Genomic DNA, 21,427 nt, shown 5'->3' with positions numbered 1-21,427 from the left:
TGGATGCTGCGCTCCAGTCTTAAACGACCTTATCAAAATGGATGCTGTGCTCCAGCCTTAAACGACCTCATCAAAATGGATGCTGAGCTCTAGCTTTAAGCGACCTCATCAAAATGGATGCTGTGCTCCAGCCATAAACGACCTCATCAAAATGGATGCTGCGCTCTAGCCATAAGCGACCTCGTCAAAATGGATGCTGTGCTCCAGCCATAAGCGACCTCATCAAAATGGATGCTGCGCTCTAGCCATAAGCGACCTCATCAAAATGGACGCTTTTGCTTGCGCGTCGAGTGACCTCATCAGAAAGATGCGTTGGGCAGCTGGCTCTTTGAGCTAATATAAATAAAAAAAATACACATATATAATTTTTCCATTTACGTATTTATTTTTTAAATTGTGCACAGAATATTCTCCAAAACAGCTTCTCTGAATTCATTATAAACAGGATTGAACGGCACGTTCCAACGTGGAAGAAGCAGCTTTTCAATTTCAATCAACTTTATTGTTCCGGTGCGGACGGGCAGTGTCTGCTGACGTGTCCGCGGAATCGTCATCATGCCCGTGACGCGCCCTCTCTCTGTGTGCGCTGGCAGGAAAGCGGCGGAGGAGCGAGCAAATCGCGAATAAAATAGAAAATCATTTACAATTGCATTGCAGAGCCGCTGTGGGGGCTGAAAAAACAACTAACACAAAAACAACAGCGACTTGCGGCTGCGGTAATTGAAAAATAAAACCAAATAATGTTGACCAAGTTTGAGACGAAATCGGCCCGAGTCAAAGGTAGGTGGTGGTTGTTGTTTGTCTCTAGTTATGATGTTTTAAATTAAAATCACGTAAAATTCGGGTTTGCAAGGAGTGGGTCGAGTCCGGACTGAAGACGGTTCAGGCTTTTCGGTGTAAAATCGGTGATTATGTGATCCGTGTCTGTGAAGCACAGCTGCGTTCAAAACGCACAGACAGACAGACAGACAGACAGACAGACACACACACACAGTATACCGGTACGACACCGCCGCCGTGTGTTATTATATTTTTTGTTTTCCAAAGTGAACAGCGATGCGCATCTGCAAAGTAAACTGTGTGATGTGAACTCATATTAAACTGCACGGGAGTGAGTGTGTGTGTGTGTGTGTGTCTCGGTGTGTGTGTCTCGGTGTGTGTGTGTGTGTGTGTCTCGGTGTGTGTGTGTGTGTGTGTGTGTCTCGGTGTGTGTGTGTGTGTGTGTGTGTGTGTGTGTGTGTGTGTGTGTGTGTGTGTGTCTCGGTGTGTGTGTGTGTGTGTGTGTGTGTGTGTGTGTGTGTGTGTGGTGTGTGTGTCATGTGTGTGTGTGTGCGTGTGTGTGTGTCTGTGTGTGTGTGTGTGTGTGTGTGTCTGGGTGTGTGTGTGTGTGTGTGTGGTGTGTGTGTGTGTGTGTGTGTCTCGGTGTGTGTGTGTGTGTGTGTCTGTGTGTGTGTGTGTGTGTGTGTGTGTGTGTGTGTGTGTGTGTGTGTGTGTGTGTGTGTGTGTGTGTCTCGGTGTGTGTGTCTGTGTGTGTGTCTCGTGTGTGTTCTCGGTGTGTGTGTCTCGGTGTGTGTGTGTCTGGGTGTGTGTCTGGGTGTGTGTGTGTCTGTGTCTGTGTGGGTGTGTGTGTGTGTGTGTGTGTCTCGGTGTGTGTGTGTCGGTGTGTGTGTGTCTGGGTGTGTGTGTGTCTCAGTGTCTGTGTGTGTGTCTCGGTGTGTCTGTGTCTGTGTGTGTGTCTCGGTGTGTGTGTGTGTGTGTGGTGTGTGTGTGTGTGTGTCTGTGTGTGTGTCTCAGTGTCTGTGTGTGTGTCTGGGTGTGTGTGTGTGCGCCACAGTCAGGGTGCACACTAGTATCAAATACACGACAGCTGAGTTTATATTCAGATATACAGAGAGAGAGATACGAGAGAGATAGATAGATATAGAGATGTGGAGGATATATAGCATTTTTTGTACTAAGTCACTAAAATATAAATCTCTTTATTTGTCCACAGACATTCTCACTGCGTTGTTAAGGGTTAAATATTTGAGGCTGGTTTCACACAGTCCTGAGGGGTAACCCGGGACAGTTCGATTTTTTTTTTTTTTTTTCATCCCTTTTTTTTTTTTTTTTTTTTTTTTTTTCAGCCCTCATTTTGATCCCAGCCAGAAACCGTAAACTTGCTGAATCATCCTGGATATAACTTGTTACGATCTGCAGCAGATACAAGAGATGTTTAATTTTTAAATGACGATATTGGTACACTGTTATTTATTCGGGACATCAGAAATGTACACATTATTCAGTCTCCCCTCCCCCTCTCCCCCTCTCTCTCTCAGGTCTTAGTTTTCACCCAAAGAGACCCTGGATTCTGGCCAGTCTGCACAATGGAGTGATTCAGCTGTGGGACTATCGCATGTGCACCCTGATCGACAAGTTCGATGAGCACGATGGTAAAGCGCTGATTAGAGACGAGGACCGCTGCTCAAAATCTGAGTCTGTTTGGAGATAGAGATCGATAGAACATATGTGCAGATCCAGCCAAAAGATTTGCAGCCTCACCCTATAGAATGAAGCAATTTTCCTTCATAGTCCAGTGAAAGCTGCTGAATAATGTTCCCTTGTTAACATATTGAATTGCACCCCCTCTATATAGAATGAACTCCCTCAGCTTCATAGAGTCCAGTGAAAGCTGCTGAATAATGTTCCCTTGTTAACATATTGAATTGCACCCCCTCTATATAGAATGAACTCCCTCAGCTTCATAGAGTCCAGTGAAAGCTGCTGAATAATGTTCCCTTGTTAACATATTGAATTGCACCCCCTCTATATAGAATGAACTCCCTCAGCTTCATAGAGTCCAGTGAAAGCTGCTGAATAATGTTCCCTTGTTAACATATTGAATTGCACCCCCTCTATATAGAATGAACTCCCTCAGCTTCATAGAGTCCAGTGAAAGCTGCTGAATAATGTTCCCTTGTTCTCATATTGAATTGCACCCCCTCTATATAGAATGAACTCCCTCAGCTTCATAGAGTCCAGTGAAAGCTGCTGAATAATGTTCCCTTGTTAACATATTGAGTTCCACACCTTCTATATAGAGTGATCTATATACAATGTCATCTGGCTGTCCCCTCACCCCCAAGCTCTCAATTACTTAATAGGTCTAATTATTTGATTAACTAGGACACATTTAACACGTATCTTCAGGAGTCAATAGTTTTCATAGACAGTGTACATTGAATCAAGTGCATTTTTATAAAACACCAACTTGAAAAACAGTAACACTGTCAAATTGAACAAATAATGAGATCAGTGATGTGAATTGAGAGATGCAGTGAAGTCCTGGAGGACTGGAGTTTCGCCAGCCCTGCTCCAGGTGATGGAAGTGGTTTCCCAGGCTGGCTGTAGTCAGTCTAATGTGTGTCTCCTGGTTATTTTCCCAGGACCCGTCAGAGGGATTGACTTCCACAAGCAGCAGCCTCTCTTTGTGTCTGGTGGAGATGATTATAAAATCAAGGTGGGTCCGTCCGTTTGTCTGGAGAAGCGCTTGTCACGAGAGGGGAACGGGATTCGGTTTGGGGTTTGCAAGGGTGTTGGGGTTCTGGAGATGTCGGGGGGGGGGATGGGTTGGGGAGTGAATGTTACTGACCGGCTGGCTGGTTTGGTTTCTCTTCTAGGTGTGGAACTACAAGCTGCGACGCTGTCTCTTCACTCTGTTAGGGCACCTGGATTACATTCGCACGACCTTCTTTCATCACGTAAGTCTCTGCTGACCCAAGCGGGGTCGTTCGTCATTTTGTTTAGTTTTGAAGTTCCGCAGCCTGTGCTGATCTCGCGGTCGTCGCTCGGATGAAGACTCCCATTTTCTGTCTTCTGTAGGAATACCCCTGGGTTCTGAGCGCCTCTGATGACCAGACTATCCGCATCTGGAACTGGCAGTCGCGGACCTGCGTCTGGTGAGTTACTAAAACCGTTCTAGAAATGTGCCAGCCAGACAGCCCAGCCTAAACCCAGTGAGCCAGCTGGCTTCCGGTCACCAGGCTGGTGAAGCCAGCGGGCTGAGGAGGAGACTCTGTTTTGAAAGAGTGAATTGATTCGTGTGTCCTCTCTCTCTCTCTCTCTCTCTCTCCAGTGTGTTGACTGGTCATAACCACTACGTGATGTGCGCTCAGTTCCACCCTTCTGAAGACCTGGTGGTGTCGGCCAGCCTCGACCAGACCGTGCGGGTTTGGGATATCTCTGGTGAGCGTGTGGGTCGGGGGGGTCGGGGGGTCGGGGGGTCGGTGTGGGAGGAAGACAGCGGACAGGACAAGCACCTCCTGCAGGCAGAACCACTGGGCAGCTGACAACTTCTGTCATTTATTTCTTCGGCAGACTCCTGCTTTATCCCAGGCAACTCGCACAGGGTTACAGTGCAGGCTTCACCTTTAAACACAGTGTAGTTTACAGCAAGAGCAGATAACAACACTGCTAGAATACTTGATTTTTACTTTCTATGCAGCTGTGAAGAGCTTTTGTATCAAACCCTCCTGAAAAACAGCTTGGTAATCCATTGAAACCTTTTGTGTATTGAAAAAGTATATATTTATCTATCTGTCTCTTTCTCTATCTAGCTCTCTTTCTATATATCTGTCTATTTATCTATCTGTCTCACTATCTCTATCTCTCTATTTATCTATCTCTCCCTCTGTCTGTTTATACGTATCTGTATCGCTCTCCCTGTCTGTAGATCTATCTATACATTTCTATCTCCCTATGTATCTCTCTCTCTCTATTTCCTTCTATATCTCTATCTATCTATACATATCTATCTCTGCCTCTCTATAGATCTGTATATGTCTCTGTCTCTATCTCTATCAGTCATCATGTTTTTCATCACTTCTGTTGTTTCAAGCCCAGCTTCCCTTGATCAGTTTGGCATACAGATGTGAATGCTGGGTAGTTTGACTCGTGTTGAGCAGAGGCGCTGCCAGTATGTCCAGTGGTTCGGTCTTCAGGAGATGTGGCTTAGTGTTGCTGCATGATGTAATCCTCTCCCATTGGAGGATGTCGGAATGCATTCCTAATGAGCCACGCCCTCTCTGCCCTGCCTGCCTGTCTGTAACCCAGTCTGCAGTGTCTGCTAAGCCCTTTGAGGTTTCTCAGAGAGAGCAAGAGCGACCCCCGGGGGGGTCCCGCTACCCGCTTTTTGATGTGTCGCGTTTGTTTTATGTTTCCCCTAAACCCCCCACCCCCCCCCCCGGAATTCTAAAGATTGAGTCGCAATTCGCGAACGAAGATGAAAAAAGAATCGCAGGGTGCCTCCTAGTGCTTGAACCAAGCATGCCTGAAACTCCTTCTCCTGTCTCTGTCTAAATACATATGTATCTGTATCAACCTATACATATCTATCGGTATCTCTCTATCTGTACACATCTGTCTGTCTCTATACACATCTATCGGTATCTCTCTATTTGTACACATCTGTCTGTCTCTATACACATCTATCGGTATCTCTATCTGTACACATCTGTCTGGCTCTATACACATCTATCGGTATCTCTATCTGTACACATCTGTCTGGCTCTGTACACATCTATCGGTATCTCTCTATCTGTACACATCTGTCTGTCTCTGTACACATCTATCGGTATCTCTCTATCTGTACACATCTGTCTGGCTCTGTACACATCTATCGGTATCTCTCTATCTGTACACATCTGTCTGGCTCTGTACACATCTATCGGTATCTCTCTATCTGTACACATCTGTCTGTCTCTGTACACATCTATCGGTATCTCTCTATCTGTACACATCTGTCTGGCTCTGTACACATCTATCGGTATCTCTCTATCTGTACACATCTGTCTGGCTCTGTACACATCTATCGGTATCTCTCTATCTGTACACATCTGTCTGGCTCTGTACACATCTATCGGTATCTCTCTATCTGTACACATCTGTCTGGCTCTGTACACATCTATCGGTATCTATCTGTACACATCTGTCTGGCTCTGTACACATCTATCGGTATCTCTCTATCTGTACACATCTGTCTGGCTCTATACACATTTATCTGTATCTATCCATCTATCTCTATTTGTCTGATCTAATTATCTGTCTCTGTCTGTCTATGTATAAGACTCCCGCTGCACAGCAGTGTGATCCAGTCCTGCTTTCACTAGGAGTTTAATAATCAGACTCCCGCTGCACAGCGGTGTGATCCGGCCCTGCTTTCACTAGGAGTTTAATAATCAGACTCCCGCTGCACAGCGGTGTGATCCGGCCCTGCTTTCACTAGGAGTTTAATAATCAGACTCCCGCTGCACAGCGGTGTGATCCGGCCCTGCTTTCACTAGGAGTTTAATAATCAGACTCCCGCTGCACAGCGGTGTGATCCAGTCCTGCTTTCACTAGGAGTTTAATAATCAGACTCCCGCTGCACAGCGGTGTGATCCGGCCCTGCTTTCACTAGGAGTTTAATAATCAGACTCCCGCTGCACAGCAGTGTAATCCAGTCCTGCTTTCACTAGGAGTTTAATAATAAGACACACCTGAGCTTGTTACCTGGACACACTGGGGCTGATCAAGCTGGTAGTAAAACCTGGACTGGGGGAAGCTGATATATAAATAACGATGAATTGTCAGTTTTATTTTTTTTAGTTATTTTATTTAATAAGCAATTCTTATATGGATTAGCAGACTAGGATTCTAGAAAGTGCTTGAATTCTAACTGCATGATAGAAACCCTGGCTCACTCACTCACTCACTCACTCACTCACCTGCTTCCATTTCCTGCGCAAGAGTCCGTCCTGAAAAGGTGTCCCTCTCCTTCACGTCTCCCCCTCCCCAAAATCTTTTCAAGCCAGGTCTGGCGTTGAAAACCTCTACCTCCCCCCCCCCTCGGAACCCGCGCCTCACCAGAAACATTCCTACTTGCAACTTGGTTTCCCAACCCCATGAATGAACGAATCCAGAAATTGTCAGCCGAGTTTGAAGGTGGCATAATGCAAGAACAAATGGATAGATATCTGTCTGTCTCTATCTGCGTCTGTCTATCTCTGTCTATGTCTGTCTCTCTGTCTGGGAGAGTCCGGACCGGTTCGGTCTGTAACAGACCCGTTATGAAGGCGCTGTTGCCCCGTACCGGCCCGTCCTCCTGGCAACTCCCTGCTGGCGAGGAGTCTGACTGCGAAAATATCTCAAACATGACTCTGGATGAGAATGAGACTCCCACTGCACAGCGGTGTGATCCAGTCCTGCTTTCACTAGGAGTTTAATAATCAGACTCCCGCTGCACAGCGGTGTGATCCAGTCCTGCTTTCACTAGGAGTTTAATAATCAGACTCCCGCTGCACAGCAGTGTGATCCAGTCCTGCTTTCACTAGGAGTTTAATAATCAGACTCCCGCTGCACAGCAGTGTGATCCGGTCCTGGTTTCACTAGGAGTTTAATAATCAGACTCCCGCTGCACAGCAGTGTGATCCAGTCCTGCTTTCACTGGGAGTTTAATAATAAGACACACCTGAGCTTGTTGCCTAGACACACTGGAGCTGATCAAGCTGGTAGTAAAACCTGGACTGGAAAACACTGCTGTGCAATAGGAATCTGATTCCCAGTCCTGAATTTGCGTCTCTTCATTCTTTGATTTACTTCCTGTCTGTGTAACGTGTATTTTGGTCCCCCCCCTCGCTGCCGCTGCGGATGATCGGTTCCAGGCTTGCGTAAGAAGAATCTGTCCCCCGGGGCAGTGGAGACTGAAGTGCGTGGAATCTCTGGAGTGGATCTCTTTGGGGCGACAGACGCTGTGGTGAAACACGTCCTGGAGGTGAAGGGGGGAGGTTGTCATGGCAACAGGGGTTCCGGAACCCGTTTCTAGGGACGGGGCGTCTAATGATTTTCGTTCCAACCGAGCTCTCAGTGACTCTAAACAAACCCTTGATTTGAACCGGCTTCATCTTGGACCTTTTTTTTAATCGTCGTTCAACGGGGCTTGAAAACTCTAGCATTTTTGGGCTCTATGAACGATGGTCAAAGGAAGCATCATCATTATTATTATTATTATTATTATAGTTCAATGAAAGGTTTAGTTCAGTGATTGAGAGCTGAGTTGGAGTGAAAGCAGCAGACAGGGGAGGTCCGGGATACAGGGAGCTTCAAGGAACAGAATTATTGATACAGGTACTTTTAAACCAGGACAGCTCTGAGATGCAGAAAGTGTAATAAATAAATAACTTAGAACTACAGCCAAAAGATTAGCATCACCTACAATTTTACCATTCAATATGTTAACAAGGGAACATTATTCAGCAGCTTTCACTGGACTCTATGAAGCTGAGGGAGTTCATTCTATATAGAGGGGGTGGAATTCAATATGATAACAAGGGAACATTATTCAGCAGCTTTCACTGGACTCTATGAAACTGAGGGAGTTCATTCTATATACAGAGGGTGCAATTCAATATGTTAACAAGGGAACATTATTCAGCAGCTTTCACTGGATTCTATGAAGCTGAGGGAGTTCATTCTATATAGAGGGGGTGGAATTCAATATGTTAACAAGGGAATATTATTCAGCAGCTTTCACTGGACTATGAAGCTGAGTGAATTCATTCTGTAGAGAGGGGTGGTGATGCTAAACTTTTGTCCAGAGCTGTGTGCTTCCTAACTGCATCACAGTTGTGATCGGAGGTTTGATTGAGGTTTATTGCAGCTTCTAAGGCAACCTGGCTTTATTAAATAACACTCCTAGATTCAGAACTGTATTTCCGGCCTTTTGAACCCGTGCACTTTGACCCCTGTCTCCTAGGGTCACGACCGCGGGGTGAACTGGGCGGCCTTCCACCCCACGATGCCCCTGATTGTGTCGGGCGCTGACGACCGTCAAGTCAAGATCTGGAGAATGACATCTAAGGCCACCCCCCCCTCGAAACTTGGTCACCTAGGGTAACGACTGGGGACAGGTGTGCTGGGCGGCCTTCACTTGACCCCTGAGAAAGCTTGACAGGTCAAGATTCTGCTGCGGGGACAGTGGTTTCTCCACCCACCCCCCCCCCCCCCCCCCCCCCCCCCCCCCCCTCGATACGGGCCCCTTGATCCAGGGCTCTTGAGCCGACAGGTCTGTTAAAGAGGAGCGGCGTTTGAACAGGTGAAAGATCTGAGACACGGGGACAGTGGTGTGCTAACGAGGGACCTTCCTTGATGGGCTGAAAGACCTTTTCTCGTTCCTAAACCACCTTCATCATCTTCTCCTCCTTCGTTTAGAGTCCAAGGCCTGGGAGCTGGACACATGCCGTGGACATTACAACAATGTGTCCTGCGCCGTCTTCCACCCGAGACAGGAGCTGATCCTGTCCAACTCCGAGGACAAGAGCATCCGAGTGTGGGACATGTCCAAAAGGACGGGGGTCCAGACCTTCCGACGGGACCACGATCGTTTCTGGGTGCTGGGGGCGCACCCCAATCTCAACCTGTTTGCTGCAGGTAGAGAGAACACTGTGTCTTTTTGTCAGGCTGTCTGCGTTTGCATCTGTCTGTATGTGTGTGTGGCTCGCTGCCCTATGTGTGTGTGTGTGTGGCTCGCTGCCCTGTGTGTGTGTGTATGTGATTGCGGCTCGCTGCCGTGTGTGTGTGTGATGCTCGCTGCCCTGTGTGTGTGCTCGCTGCCCTGTGTGTGTGTGTGTGTCGCTGCCCTGTGTGTGTGTGTGTGTGATGCTCGCTGCCCTGTGTGTGATGCTGCTGTGTGTGTGTGTGATGCTCGCTGCCCTGTGTGTGTGATGCTCGCTGCCCTGTGTGTGTGTGGCTCGCTGCCCTGTGTGTGTGTGTGTGTGTGTGTGTGTGTGTGTGTGCTGCTCGCTGCCCTGTGTGTGTGTGTGAGGCTGCCCTGCCCTGTGTGTGTGTGTGTGTGTGTGTGTGTGTGTGTGTGAGGCTTGCTGCCCTGTGTGTGTGTGTATGTGAGGCTCGCTGCCCTGTGTGTGTGGCTCGCTGCCCTGTGTGTGTGTGTATGTGAGGCTCGCTGCCCTGTGTGTGTGTGTATGTGATGCTCGCTGCCCTGTGTGTGTGGCTCGCTGCCCTGTGTGTGTGTATGTGAGGCTCGCTGCCCTGTGTGTGTGATTCTCGGTGCCCTGTGTGTGTGTGTGTATGTGAGGCTTGCTGCCCTGTGTGTGTGAGGCTCTCTCCCCTGTATGTTCTCCTCTCACCAGTTTATCCCGGCTCTGGTTTTCACCTCCTCTCCTCTCGTCCGGTCAGGGCACGACAGCGGCATGCTGGTCTTCAAGCTGGAGAGAGAGAGGCCGGCCTACTCTGTGCACGGGAACCTTCTGTTCTACGTGAAGGACCGCTTCCTCCGACAGCTGGACTTCAACAGCTCCAAGGACACGGCCGTCATGCAGCTGCGCAGGTACGAGGACCAGGATGAGACAGCGGCCGCTTACAATACTGGTACTACAGCCACAGCGCTGTCACACTCCGACGATGCTGACCTTGAACAAAGCAGTTAAGATTGCATTTGCATGACTGTGTGATACAGCTCTGGCTGAAAGTGTTTGCATCAAACCTCTGTTTAGAATGAACTGGCTTGGCTTGATAGAGTCCAGTGAAAGCTGCTGAATAATGTTCCCTTGTTATTTATTCATTTGGTTTTTTTTTGCAGTGGATCCAAGTTCCCTGTGTTCAGCATGTCTTACAACCCTGCTGAGAATGCGGTTCTCCTGTGCACGGTGAGTGAGACGAGAGTCCCATCACATCCTCTGCCCGCCTGCCTGTTACAACTGCCTGCTTCTGTAGCAAGACTCCTTTCTCCAGCTCTCGTTCACAGCATAGGGGAGGAACCGTGTCAGACCCTGCCAGGCAGGAGGAAAAGAAGGCTTGACGTGGGGCTACAATTTCTAACTTTCTGTTTCTTTCCTCCCTTTCTCTCTCCTCTCTTTCTCTCTGCCTCTCTCTCTCTCACAGAGAGCCACCAATCTGGAGAACAGCACGTACGATCTCTACTCGATTCCCAAGGAAACAGACTCTCAGAATCCGGATGGTAAATATGTGGCGCTTTTTTGGGGGTTTTTTTCACGAGGCGTGACGTGTGTTGACTGTTGTATCCCTCGTGCTTGCTCTGTGCCCTAATCTCACCTTCCCTTGAGATACATCTTGCTGTGTAGCTGGGTGCCGTGGATTAGGGACTGCGAGGGGCGTGTGTGTGTGTGTGTGATTTTCAGGCTGAATGAATTGTTCCTGTCTCTGATTCTCAGCTCCTGAAGGAAAGCGTTCCTCTGGTCTCACTGCAGTCTGGGTGGCCCGCAATCGTTTCGCCGTCCTGGATCGCATGCACTCGGTAAGTCCGGCCGGGCTCACGATCGGCTCGCTGTCCTGGGATACAGACCGCTCTGGACTGTCCTATCTAATCCCCCCCCCTCTCTGATTCTCTCTGTCTCTCTCCTCTGTCTGATTCTCTCTCTTCTCTGATTCTCTCTCTCACTTTCTCTCGTTCCTCTCAGCTGCTGATCAAGAATCTGAAGAACGAGATCGCCAAGAAGGTCCAAGTGCCGAACTGCGAGGAGATCTTCTACGCCGGGACCGGGAGCCTGCTCCTGCGAGACCCCGATTCCATCACCCTCTTCGACGTGCAGCAGAAACGCGCCCTGGCGTCCGTGAAGCTCGCCAAGGTGAAGTACACGGTGTGGTCGGCCGACATGAGCCACGTGGCTCTGCTCGCCAAACACGGTGAGTGTGTGTGAAACCGCGAACCCCCATTACTCTGCAGCTTTCACTGGACTCTATGAAGCTGAGTGAGTTAATTCTATATAGAGGGGATGGAATTCAATATGTTAACAAGGGAACATTAATTCAGCAGCTTTCACTGGACTCTATGAAGCTGAGGAAGTTCATTCTATATAGAGAGGGTGCAATTCAATATGTTAACAAGTGATCCTTGTTTTTAATGGGTCTGTCTGTCCAGCCATCATGATCTGCAACAGGAAGCTGGATTCGCTGTGCAGCATTCACGAGAACATCCGGGTGAAGAGCGGAGCCTGGGATGAGACCGGGGTGTTCATCTACACCACGAGCAACCACATCAAATACGCACTGACCTCCGGGTGAGCACAAGCACTTCCCACGCTGCAGAGCCCCGGGGTGTGAGGCTGGCTGGGCCAGCAGTTAAAGAGAAGGGGTCCTGATACCAGGAGGTTCACCCGGCTCACACTGACTCACTGTGTGTGTGTGAGAGACCCTGAGCGAGTCACTGAACCTCCTTGTGCTCCGTCCTTCGGATGAGACGCCAAATAAACGAGGTCCTATTGGAAGAGACTCTGCAGCAGCCCCTGACTCACTGTGTGTGTGTGAGAGACCCTGAGCAAGTCACTGAACCTCCTTGTGCTCCGTCCTTCGGATGAGACGCCACACAAACGAGGTCCTATTGGAAGAGACTCTGCAGCAGCAGCGGTTGTTGATGATGCAGAGTTCACCCCCCTAGCCTGTCTGAGAAGTCGCTTTGGATAAAGTTTTTTATGAGATTTCTTGAACCTCTCTAAAACGAGAGAGATGAGCCAGATAGATTATGGGCTGAGAAGTTATTTTGTGTCTCTCTTTCTATTTAAATTGGCTGCAAAGGGGGCTCTGATTTTATTGTGATGATTTCTTGCTGTTTCTTCCGTATAGAGACCACGGTATTATCCGCACCCTGGACCTCCCGATCTACGTGACCCGGGTGCGAGGGAACAGCGTCTACTGTCTGGATCGTGAGTGCCGTCCCCGGGTTCTGACCATCGACCCCACCGAGTACCGTTTCAAACTGGCTCTAGTGAACCGCAAGTACGAGGAGGTGAGACCCCGAGAAAACGAACCCCAGTCTGCTCAACTGAACCTCCCCTGGTGTGCCGGGGGGGGAGTCACACAGTCAGAGGAGGGCAGGGGGGTCCGGCTGTATAGAAGTTGGTTTCCTAGCTGCGCTGGAGAGTGACCGGCTCTGCTGTGTCTCTGCAGGTCCTGCACATGGTGCGCAATGCCAAGCTGGTGGGCCAGTCCATCATCGCCTACCTGCAGAAGAAAGGCTACCCAGAGGTGGCACTGCACTTTGTGAAGGACGAGAAGACTCGCTTCAGCCTGGCCCTGGAGTGTGGGAACATCGAGGTAACGGCCTGCCCCTACCTGTCTGTGTGCCGCTACGATAGAGGAATCTCCGGCAGGTGATTCAGCTGATTCATATATAATGTCTCTCTCTCTCCAGGTTGCCCTGGATGCAGCCAAGGCTCTGGATGACAAGTGCTGCTGGGAGAAGCTGGGCTCGGTCGCTCTCCTGCAAGGCCACCACCAGATCGTGGAGATGTGTTACCAGCGCACCAAGAACTTCGACAAGCTCTCCTTCCTCTACCTGCTCACTGGAAACCTGGACAAGCTGCGCAAGATGATGAAGATCGGTGAGCAATACCGTCCCCACTGCAGCACGGTGGTGAGGAGACGAGGGGTAGCTCTGTTAGAGCAGTGAGGAGACGAGGGGTAGCTCTGTTAGAGCAGTGAGGAGACGAGGGGTAGATCTGTAGAGCAGTGAGGAGACGAGGGGTAGCTCTGTTAGAGCAGTGAGGAGACGAGGGGTAGCTCTGTAGAGCAGTGAGGAGACGAGGGGTAGATCTGTAGAGCAGTGAGGAGACGAGGGGTAGCTCTGTTAGAGCAGTGAGGAGACGAGGGGTAGCTCTGTTAGAGCAGTGAGGAGACGAGGGGTAGCTCTGTTAGAGCAGTGAGGAGACGAGGGGTAGCTCTGTTAGAGCAGTGAGGAGACGAGGGGTAGCTCTGTAGAGCAGTGAGGAGACGAGGGGTAGCTCTGTTAGAGCAGTGAGGAGACGAGGGGTAGCTCTGTAGAGCAGTGAGGAGACGAGGGGTAGCTCTGTTAGAGCAGTGAGGAGACGCGGGGTAGATCTGTAGAGCAGTGAGGAGACGAGGGGTAGCTCTGTAGAGCAGTGAGGAGACGAGGGGTAGAGTAGAGCAGTGAGGAGACGAGGGGTAGCTCTGTTAGAGCAGTGAGGAGACGAGGGGTAGCTCTGTAGAGCAGTGAGGAGACGAGGGGTAGCTCTGTTAGAGCAGTGAGGAGACGAGGGGTAGCTCTGTAGAGCAGTGAGGAGACGAGGGGTAGCTCTGTTAGAGCAGTGAGGAGACGAGGGGTAGCTCTGTTAGAGCAGTGAGGAGACGAGGGGTAGCTCTGTAGAGCAGTGAGGAGACGAGGGGTAGCTCTGTTAGAGCAGTGAGTCAGTGGCTGAGCCAGGTGATTTGAACCTCCTGGTATTGAGCCTCCTTTCTTGTTTACCCGTCTGTGTTAATGACCTGTTCTGTTTTCTGCTTGGCAGCTGAGATTCGTAAGGACATGAGCGGGCACTACCAGGGGGCACTGTACCTGGGGGACGTGGGCGAGAGAGTGCGCATTCTCAAGAACTGCGGGCAGAGTGAGTATCCTCTGCACCAGACAGACGTGCGACGCCAGTCTGACATGAATAGATCTCTCTCTCTCTCTCTTCTCCCTCTTGCTGTCTTTTTTCCTCTGTCTCTTTGTCTCCTCTCTCTCGCTCTGTCTCCTCTCTCCCGCTAGTTCTGTCTCTTTTGTCTCTGCTCTCTTTCTCTCCCTCTCTCTCTCACCCCCTGGTTTGCTGTTTCCAGAGTCCCTGGCGTTCCTCACTGCTGCCACGCACGGGCTGGACGAGGAAGCAGAGGCCCTCAGAGCCTCCTTTGACTCCGAAAAGGAAACCGTAAGAGCATTTCCTCTTTCTTCCCAGAGTCATTCCCATCAGCGCGCTTCACCGGGACACTCCCCTGATTTTTCCTTTAAAACTTTTCTATCCAATCAGCTTCCAGAGATCGACCCCGACGCCAAGCTACTGCAGCCGCCACCTCCCATCATGCCCCTGGACACCAACTGGCCCCTGCTGACCGTGTCCAAAGGATTCTTCGAGGGAGCCATCGCCAGCAAGGGTACGAGAGAGAGAGAGAGAGAGCAAAGTGGCTCAGACGCGGGCTGCTTTTGCATACCGGTTGTTCAGATAGCTGTCGCTTGTGGATTGCCAGGTGTTGATCTCTTGTCATATTGATCTGCTCTCAGGGAAAGCCGGTCAGATGGCAGTGGATATCGATGTGGAAGTCGCAGGAGGGGAAGGCTGGGGAGAGGATGCTGAACTGCAGCTCGATGAAGGTGAGAGACTGTGTGTCGGTCTGTTTGTCAGACACGGATAATCGACAAACCCAGAGATGGGAATCAGACTCCCGCTGCACAGCAGTGTGATCCAGTTCTGCTTTCACTAGGAGTTTAATAAAAAGACACACCTGAGCTTGTTAGCTAGACACACTGAGGCTGATCAAGCTCTCCTCCCCCCTCTCAGATGGTTTCCTGGATGCTCAGGATGGATTTGTCGAAGAGGGTGGAGCTGGGAAGGAGGAGGGAGGCGGCTGGGAGGTGGAGGAGGATCTGGACCTCCCTCCTGATCTGGTAAGCATCCGTTCAGGATTTATTCTGTTATTTTTTGTGTACTCCACTCGGAACGGACCGTTCGTGAGGCTGTGAATGATTTCTGGACTCTGATTGGATTGGTCTTTTTTTTTCTGTCCAATAGGAACTGGCTGGTGGCTCAGGGGGCGGAGTTGAGGATGGCTTCTTTGTCCCGCCCACCAAAGGCGTGAGCCCCAGTCAGGTGTGGTGCAACAACTCCCAGCTTCCTGTGGATCACATCCTGGCTGGATCCTTTGAAACTGCCATGAGGGTGAGTGTCTGTCTGTCTGTTTCTGTCAGCGCCACTGAACTATATTATCAGTGTGTTTTGTAATTTGAAAACTAGCTGTGAAACTTGTGCTGCAGAATATCAGAACCTGAACACGAAACAAAGTAGATCCTTACTCATTGTACAAAGCCATGCTTTCATTCTGTGTCAAACTAGCCTCTCTCTCCTCTCCTAAAGACAGACGGAACGAATATTATCAACGTTACGAGCCAAAACGACACCCCAAAAATTCCCTTCCCCCAAATCCAAAACAATTCCATTTTACAGCCCAGTTAAACTTGATCCATTTCAGCAAAAGGCAGTAGAATTAATTTTCATATTTTTGTAAAAAATAAAAAATAAAATAAATTAAAACGGTCCCGAAGCTTGGTACTCCAGCGTGAAGATTTTCTTCTCCTGGTTTTGACGTTTTTCACCTCGTCTTTGTTCTCGGGGACGCAGCTCCTTCACGACCAGGTGGGCGTTGTGGATTTCAGACCCTACAAGCAGCTGTTCATGCAGACGTTCGCGCGTGGCCATCCCAGCTACCAGGGGCTGCCCGCCCTGCCCTCGCTGCGAGGGAACCCACAACGCAACTGGTGAGTCTCGCTGCCTCCACACACACACACACACACACACACACACACACACACACACACACACACACCCTCTCGCTGCCTCTACACACACACACACACACTCACACTGCCTCACACACACACACACACACACACACCCTCTCGCTGCCTCTACACACACACACACACACACACACACACACACACACACACACACACACACACACACACACACACACACAACACACACACACACACACACACACACACACACACCTCTACACACACACACACACACACACACACACACACACACACACACACACCACACACACACCCACACACACACACACACACACACACACACACACACACACACACACACACCTTCCGGCTAACGCTGACACGTCCTATCATGTGTGTGTGGACGTGAGTACGACCCGTGTGTGGCTGTGCCTGGGACACAACACACACAACACCCCTTCGCTGCCTCTAGTCACACACCCGCACACACACACACACACACACACACACCTCACAGACAACCTCTCAGCTGCCGGAGATGTTGTGTGTGTGTGGGGAGAGCGACACAGACCCTCTCGCTGCCTCTACACACACACACACACACCCTCTGTGCTGCCTGGTGTGTGACACACGGAAGATCTCCTCGCTGCCTCTACACTCACACAACCACCTCTCTCGCTGTGTCACACACCCTCTCGACCCTCTACACACACACACACACACACACACACACACACACACACCCACACTCACTGCCTCTACACACACACACACACACACTCGCTGCCTCACACACCACACACACCCTCTCGCTGCCTCTACACACACACACACACACACTCTCGCTGCCTCTACACACACACACACACCCTCTCGCTGCCTCTACCTCTACACATACACACACACCCTCTCGCTGCCTCTGTCCACACACACACACACACACACACACACACCCTCTCGCTGCCTCTACACACACACACACACACCCTCTCGCTGCCTCTACACACACACACCTCTCGCTGCCTCTACACACACACACACACCCTCTCGCTGCCTCTACACACACACACACACCCTCTCGCTGCCACACTACACACACACACACACCCTCTCGCTGCCTCTACACACACACACACACCCTCTCGCTGCCTCTACACACACACACACACCCTCTCGCTGCCTCTACACACACACACACACCCTCTCGCTGCCTCTACACACACACACACACCCTCTCGCTGCCCTACACACACACACACACACCCTCTCGCTGCCTCTACACACACACACACCCTCTCGCTGCCTCTACACACACACACACACACACACACCCTCTCGCTGCCTCTACACACACACCTCTCGCTGCCTCTACACACACACACACCCTCTCGCTGCCTCTACACACACACACACTCTCGCGCTGCCACCCTCTCGCTGCCTCTACACACACACCCTCTCGCTGCCTGTACACACACACACACACACACACACACACACACACACACCCTCTCGCTGTCTGTAATTTGATGGTTGGCCTGGTATGGGTGATTTTGTCCCTTCAGAGCTTCCCGTACAAAATTTGTTGACGTGTGGATGAGCTGTACTGGGGCTTGTAGTTTTTAATCAAATTTATGCTCTGGGATCTTTTCTTATGAAAGCTTTTGATAGTTAAAAACAAATAATTGGGCTCTCTTGGCTCCGATTTTTGGAGGTGTTGATAAACTCCCTCTTGCCTCTGCTCTCTCTCCCTCCCTTCCCATTTCAGGAAGGAGGCGTCTCCCAAATCCGCCCTGCCCGCGGTGGGGCTCAAGCTCTCCGATCTGATTGGCCGGCTGCAGCTGTGCTACCAGCTCACCACGGGGGGGAAGTTCGAGGAGGCGGTGGACAAGTTCCGAGCCATCCTGCTGAGCGTGCCTCTGCTGGTGGTGGAGAACAAGCAGGAGATCACAGAGGTGAGCAGCCTGTCCAAGTGTGTGTGTGTCGCTCTGTCTGAAAGTGAAGCAGGTGAAGAACGGCTTGAGGTTCGTGGATCTACAGAAGTGTGCAAATTAAGTGGAACCCTTCCAGATGTGTCTTTGCTATCCTTTGTCTACCAGCCTGCATGAGAACACCTCTGGGTGTGAGAATTTCAATCTCCGCTCGGTAATCAACGATATAAAAACACACCCGTGTGAAAATGTCAGACCGCTTTGTAATCAGGTGTCTGAAACAGCTTCTGAAAAGCCTCCTGCGTTTGATCGTGTGCGGCTCTGTGTTTCTTTTCTCTCCCTGTATGAAATGAATTGCACTTGTGGCTTATTCAAGTTGTCAGTTAAATCAGACAATCGCTAATTTTGCCCGACCATTTCCCCTGATTTTCAGTTCCAGTTGTTTTTGTTTTCATACGCACGACAAATCAAAACTACGGAAGCAATGAAGCGTGTTTTTATAATCTTGCGTTTCTGTGTTTTGGTCAGCTGTGATTCACTTCCTGTGTGTTGGAGGCTCCACTGATTTTCTCTGTCTCTCTCTCTCGCACTCTCGCAGGCTCAGCAGTTGATCGCAATCTGTCGCGAATACATCGTGGGCTTGACGATGGAGGTCGAGAGAAAGAAGCTCCCGAAAGAAACGCTGGATCAGCAGAAACGTCTGTGTGAGGTAACTGATTCCTCCGCCTCACTGAAGTAACCGCCTCTGCCTCCTCTCTCTGTGTCTTTTCTAACTCCTCCTCTCTCGCTGTGCTCGACGCAGATGGCCGCGTACTTCACCCATTGTAACCTGCAGCCCATCCACATGATCCTGGTCCTGAGAACAGCCCTGAACCTCTTCTTCAAACTCAAGAACTTCAAGACGGCCGCCGGGTTCGCCAGGAGGCTGCTGGAGTTGGGCGCCAAACCTGAAGTCGCGCAACAGGTAGGGAAATAAAGAAGCGATTTTACCAGTAATATGGTGTCGGTACTTTAAAAATTTTTTATTGCAATTTTGATATCATTTTGTAAATAAATTGTTGTAATCAAAACTTGTTCTATCTTAGTAGTTTTTCATTTTCAGTTGCTGTATGTAAACCGTGTTTAAATGTGAAGCTTGCATTGTAACCCTGCCTGTGACACCTGTGTGAGTCGCCTGGGAAAAAGCAGGGATCTGGCAAATAAATTAATAATAATGATTATTATTAATTTGGCAGACCCTTATCCCAGACGACTCACACAGGTGTCATAGGGCAGCACAGACAGGGTTACAATGCAAGCTTCATATTTAAACACAGTGCAGTTTACAGTAAGCGCTGGTAATAATAACACTGCTAGAATACAATATGAACTAGGAGGCTGTGTATAATAATAACACTGCTAGAATACAATATGAACTAGGATGCCGTGTATAATAACAACACTGCTAGAATACAATATGAACTAGGATGCCGTGTATAATAACAACACTGCTAGAATACAATATGAACTAGGATGCTGTGTATAATAATAACACTGCTAGAATACAATATGAACTAGGATGCTGTGTATAATAATAACACTGCTAGAATACAATATGAACTAGGATGCTGTGTATAATAATAACACTGCTAGAATACAATATGAACTAGGATGCTGTGTATAATAATAACACTGCTAGAATACAATATGAACTAGGATGCTGTGTATAATAATAACACTGCTAGAATACAATATGAACTAGGATGCTGTGTATAATAATAACACTGCTAGAATACAATATGAACTAGGATGCTGTGTATAATAACAATATGAACTAGAATACACTAGGATGCTGCTAGAATACAATATGAACTAGGATGCCGTGTATAATAATAACACTGCTAGAATACAATATGAACTAGGATGCCGTGTATAATAATAACACTGCTAGAATACAATATGAACTAGGATGCCGTGTATAATAATAACACTGCTAGAATACAATATGAACTAGGAGGCAGTGAGTAGAGAATAATATGAATAATGCTGTGTACTGCTAGAATACAATATGAACTAGGATGCCGTGTATAATAATAACACTGCTAGAATACAATATGAACTAGGATGCCGTGTATAATAATAACACTGCTAGAATACAATATGAACTAGGATGCCGTGTATAATAATAACACTGCTAGAATACAATATGAACTAGGATGCCGTGTATAATAATAACACTGCTAGAATACAATATGAACTAGGATGCTGTGTATAATAATAACACTGCTAGAATACAATATGAACTAGGAGGGCAGTCAGGATCTAGGTCCACGCCTAGAGCGAAGTCGCGAGGAGAAGCACACAGATGTCGGAACTGGTGTGTTGTTTTGTAGCTATTTGTAGCTCTGCTCAGCCTCTCCTCTTTCGTTTACAGACTCGTAAGATTCTGGCCGCCTGTGAGAAGTCCCTGGTCGACGCTCACCAGCTCAACTACGACAGTCACAACCCCTTTGATATCTGTGCAGCCTCCTACACCCCGCTGTACCGGGGCAAGGCCGTGGAGAGGTGCCCTCTGTCTGGAGCCTGCTATGCCCCGGAGTTCAAGGGAGAGGTGTGCAGGGTCACCCAGGTGAGACTCCTCCCCCTGCCCCGCTCACTCGCTCTACACCTACCCCAGGCTTCAGGGTGTCGTAGTTTTATTACAAAATTAAAAATACATGATTTTGATTTCCAAAAAAGTACCCTATTTAGTATTTGATAATTATCAAATGATTTAATAACTTTTTTTTTCCTTCTTCCCCCTGGTTCGCAGGCCACGGAGATCGGGAGAGACGCGATTGGACTGAGGATCAGCCCTCTGCAGTTCCGTTAAGATTCCACGCTGGCACGGAGCCCCCTGATTGGCCAGTTTTACAAACCTTTGTGTTTTTTGTCTGCTTGATCTGTACCAAGAATAGCTGTCATGTGACCTGTACCTGCTTGTGCTATTGGATTATATTTTAACCAAACATAACGTGTGCTTTGTCATCACCCTAACACTGAAATATTGTATGCTGAACACTTACTCCTAATAAAAAAAAATCATTTAGAAATTGATAAAGGACCCAAGATCAAATCTTTCTTTATAGCTGTATGAAATTTCTGCTGTGTCAAATGTGGGTTTATCCATTGATTTTATGAAGCCGAGGGAATTCAATTCAATATGTTAACAAGGGAACATTATTCAGCA

General features: G+C 48.9%; 1 protein-coding gene across 1 annotated transcript; it reads left to right on the top strand.

Moving 5' to 3' along the window:
• The first annotated feature begins 543 nt into the window (after positions 1 to 543).
• copa (COPI coat complex subunit alpha) lies at positions 544 to 21,294 on the top strand. The gene is made up of 30 exons (XM_041232519.1): positions 544 to 780; positions 2,319 to 2,432; positions 3,426 to 3,499; positions 3,660 to 3,740; positions 3,862 to 3,938; positions 4,115 to 4,224; positions 7,680 to 7,789; positions 8,771 to 8,897; positions 9,226 to 9,444; positions 10,210 to 10,360; positions 10,613 to 10,679; positions 10,915 to 10,990; positions 11,205 to 11,287; positions 11,451 to 11,676; positions 11,912 to 12,050; positions 12,613 to 12,775; positions 12,937 to 13,083; positions 13,181 to 13,370; positions 14,292 to 14,387; positions 14,599 to 14,687; positions 14,787 to 14,910; positions 15,038 to 15,127; positions 15,315 to 15,421; positions 15,546 to 15,692; positions 16,152 to 16,288; positions 18,057 to 18,243; positions 18,818 to 18,928; positions 19,022 to 19,183; positions 20,633 to 20,827; positions 21,011 to 21,294. The coding sequence occupies exons 1-30, from the start codon at positions 741 to 743 to the stop codon at positions 21,068 to 21,070; spliced, it is 3,699 nt and encodes a 1,232-aa protein (XP_041088453.1). The 5' UTR covers positions 544 to 740; the 3' UTR covers positions 21,071 to 21,294.
• Positions 21,295 to 21,427: the final 133 nt, after the last annotated feature.

This window comes from Polyodon spathula, chromosome 29 (assembly GCF_017654505.1).
Source record: "Polyodon spathula isolate WHYD16114869_AA chromosome 29, ASM1765450v1, whole genome shotgun sequence".
NCBI classification, from domain to species: domain Eukaryota; kingdom Metazoa; phylum Chordata; class Actinopteri; order Acipenseriformes; family Polyodontidae; genus Polyodon; species Polyodon spathula.
Note: the sequence above shows the minus strand (reverse complement) of the source record. Positions and strands in the feature narration are given on the sequence as shown.

What these genes read in the sequence shown, in the direction of transcription:
- copa (XM_041232519.1), top strand. Translation starts at nt 741, where the DNA reads ATGTTGACCAAGTTTGAGACGAAATCGGCCCGAGTCAAAG. An exon ending in TCTCAAGAACTGCGGGCAGA is followed by an intron (nt 14,388 to 14,598) that starts GTGAGTATCCTC and finishes TGCTGTTTCCAG; the next exon opens with AGTCCCTGGCGTTCCTCACT. An exon ending in ACAAGCAGGAGATCACAGAG is followed by an intron (nt 18,244 to 18,817) that starts GTGAGCAGCCTG and finishes GCACTCTCGCAG; the next exon opens with GCTCAGCAGTTGATCGCAAT.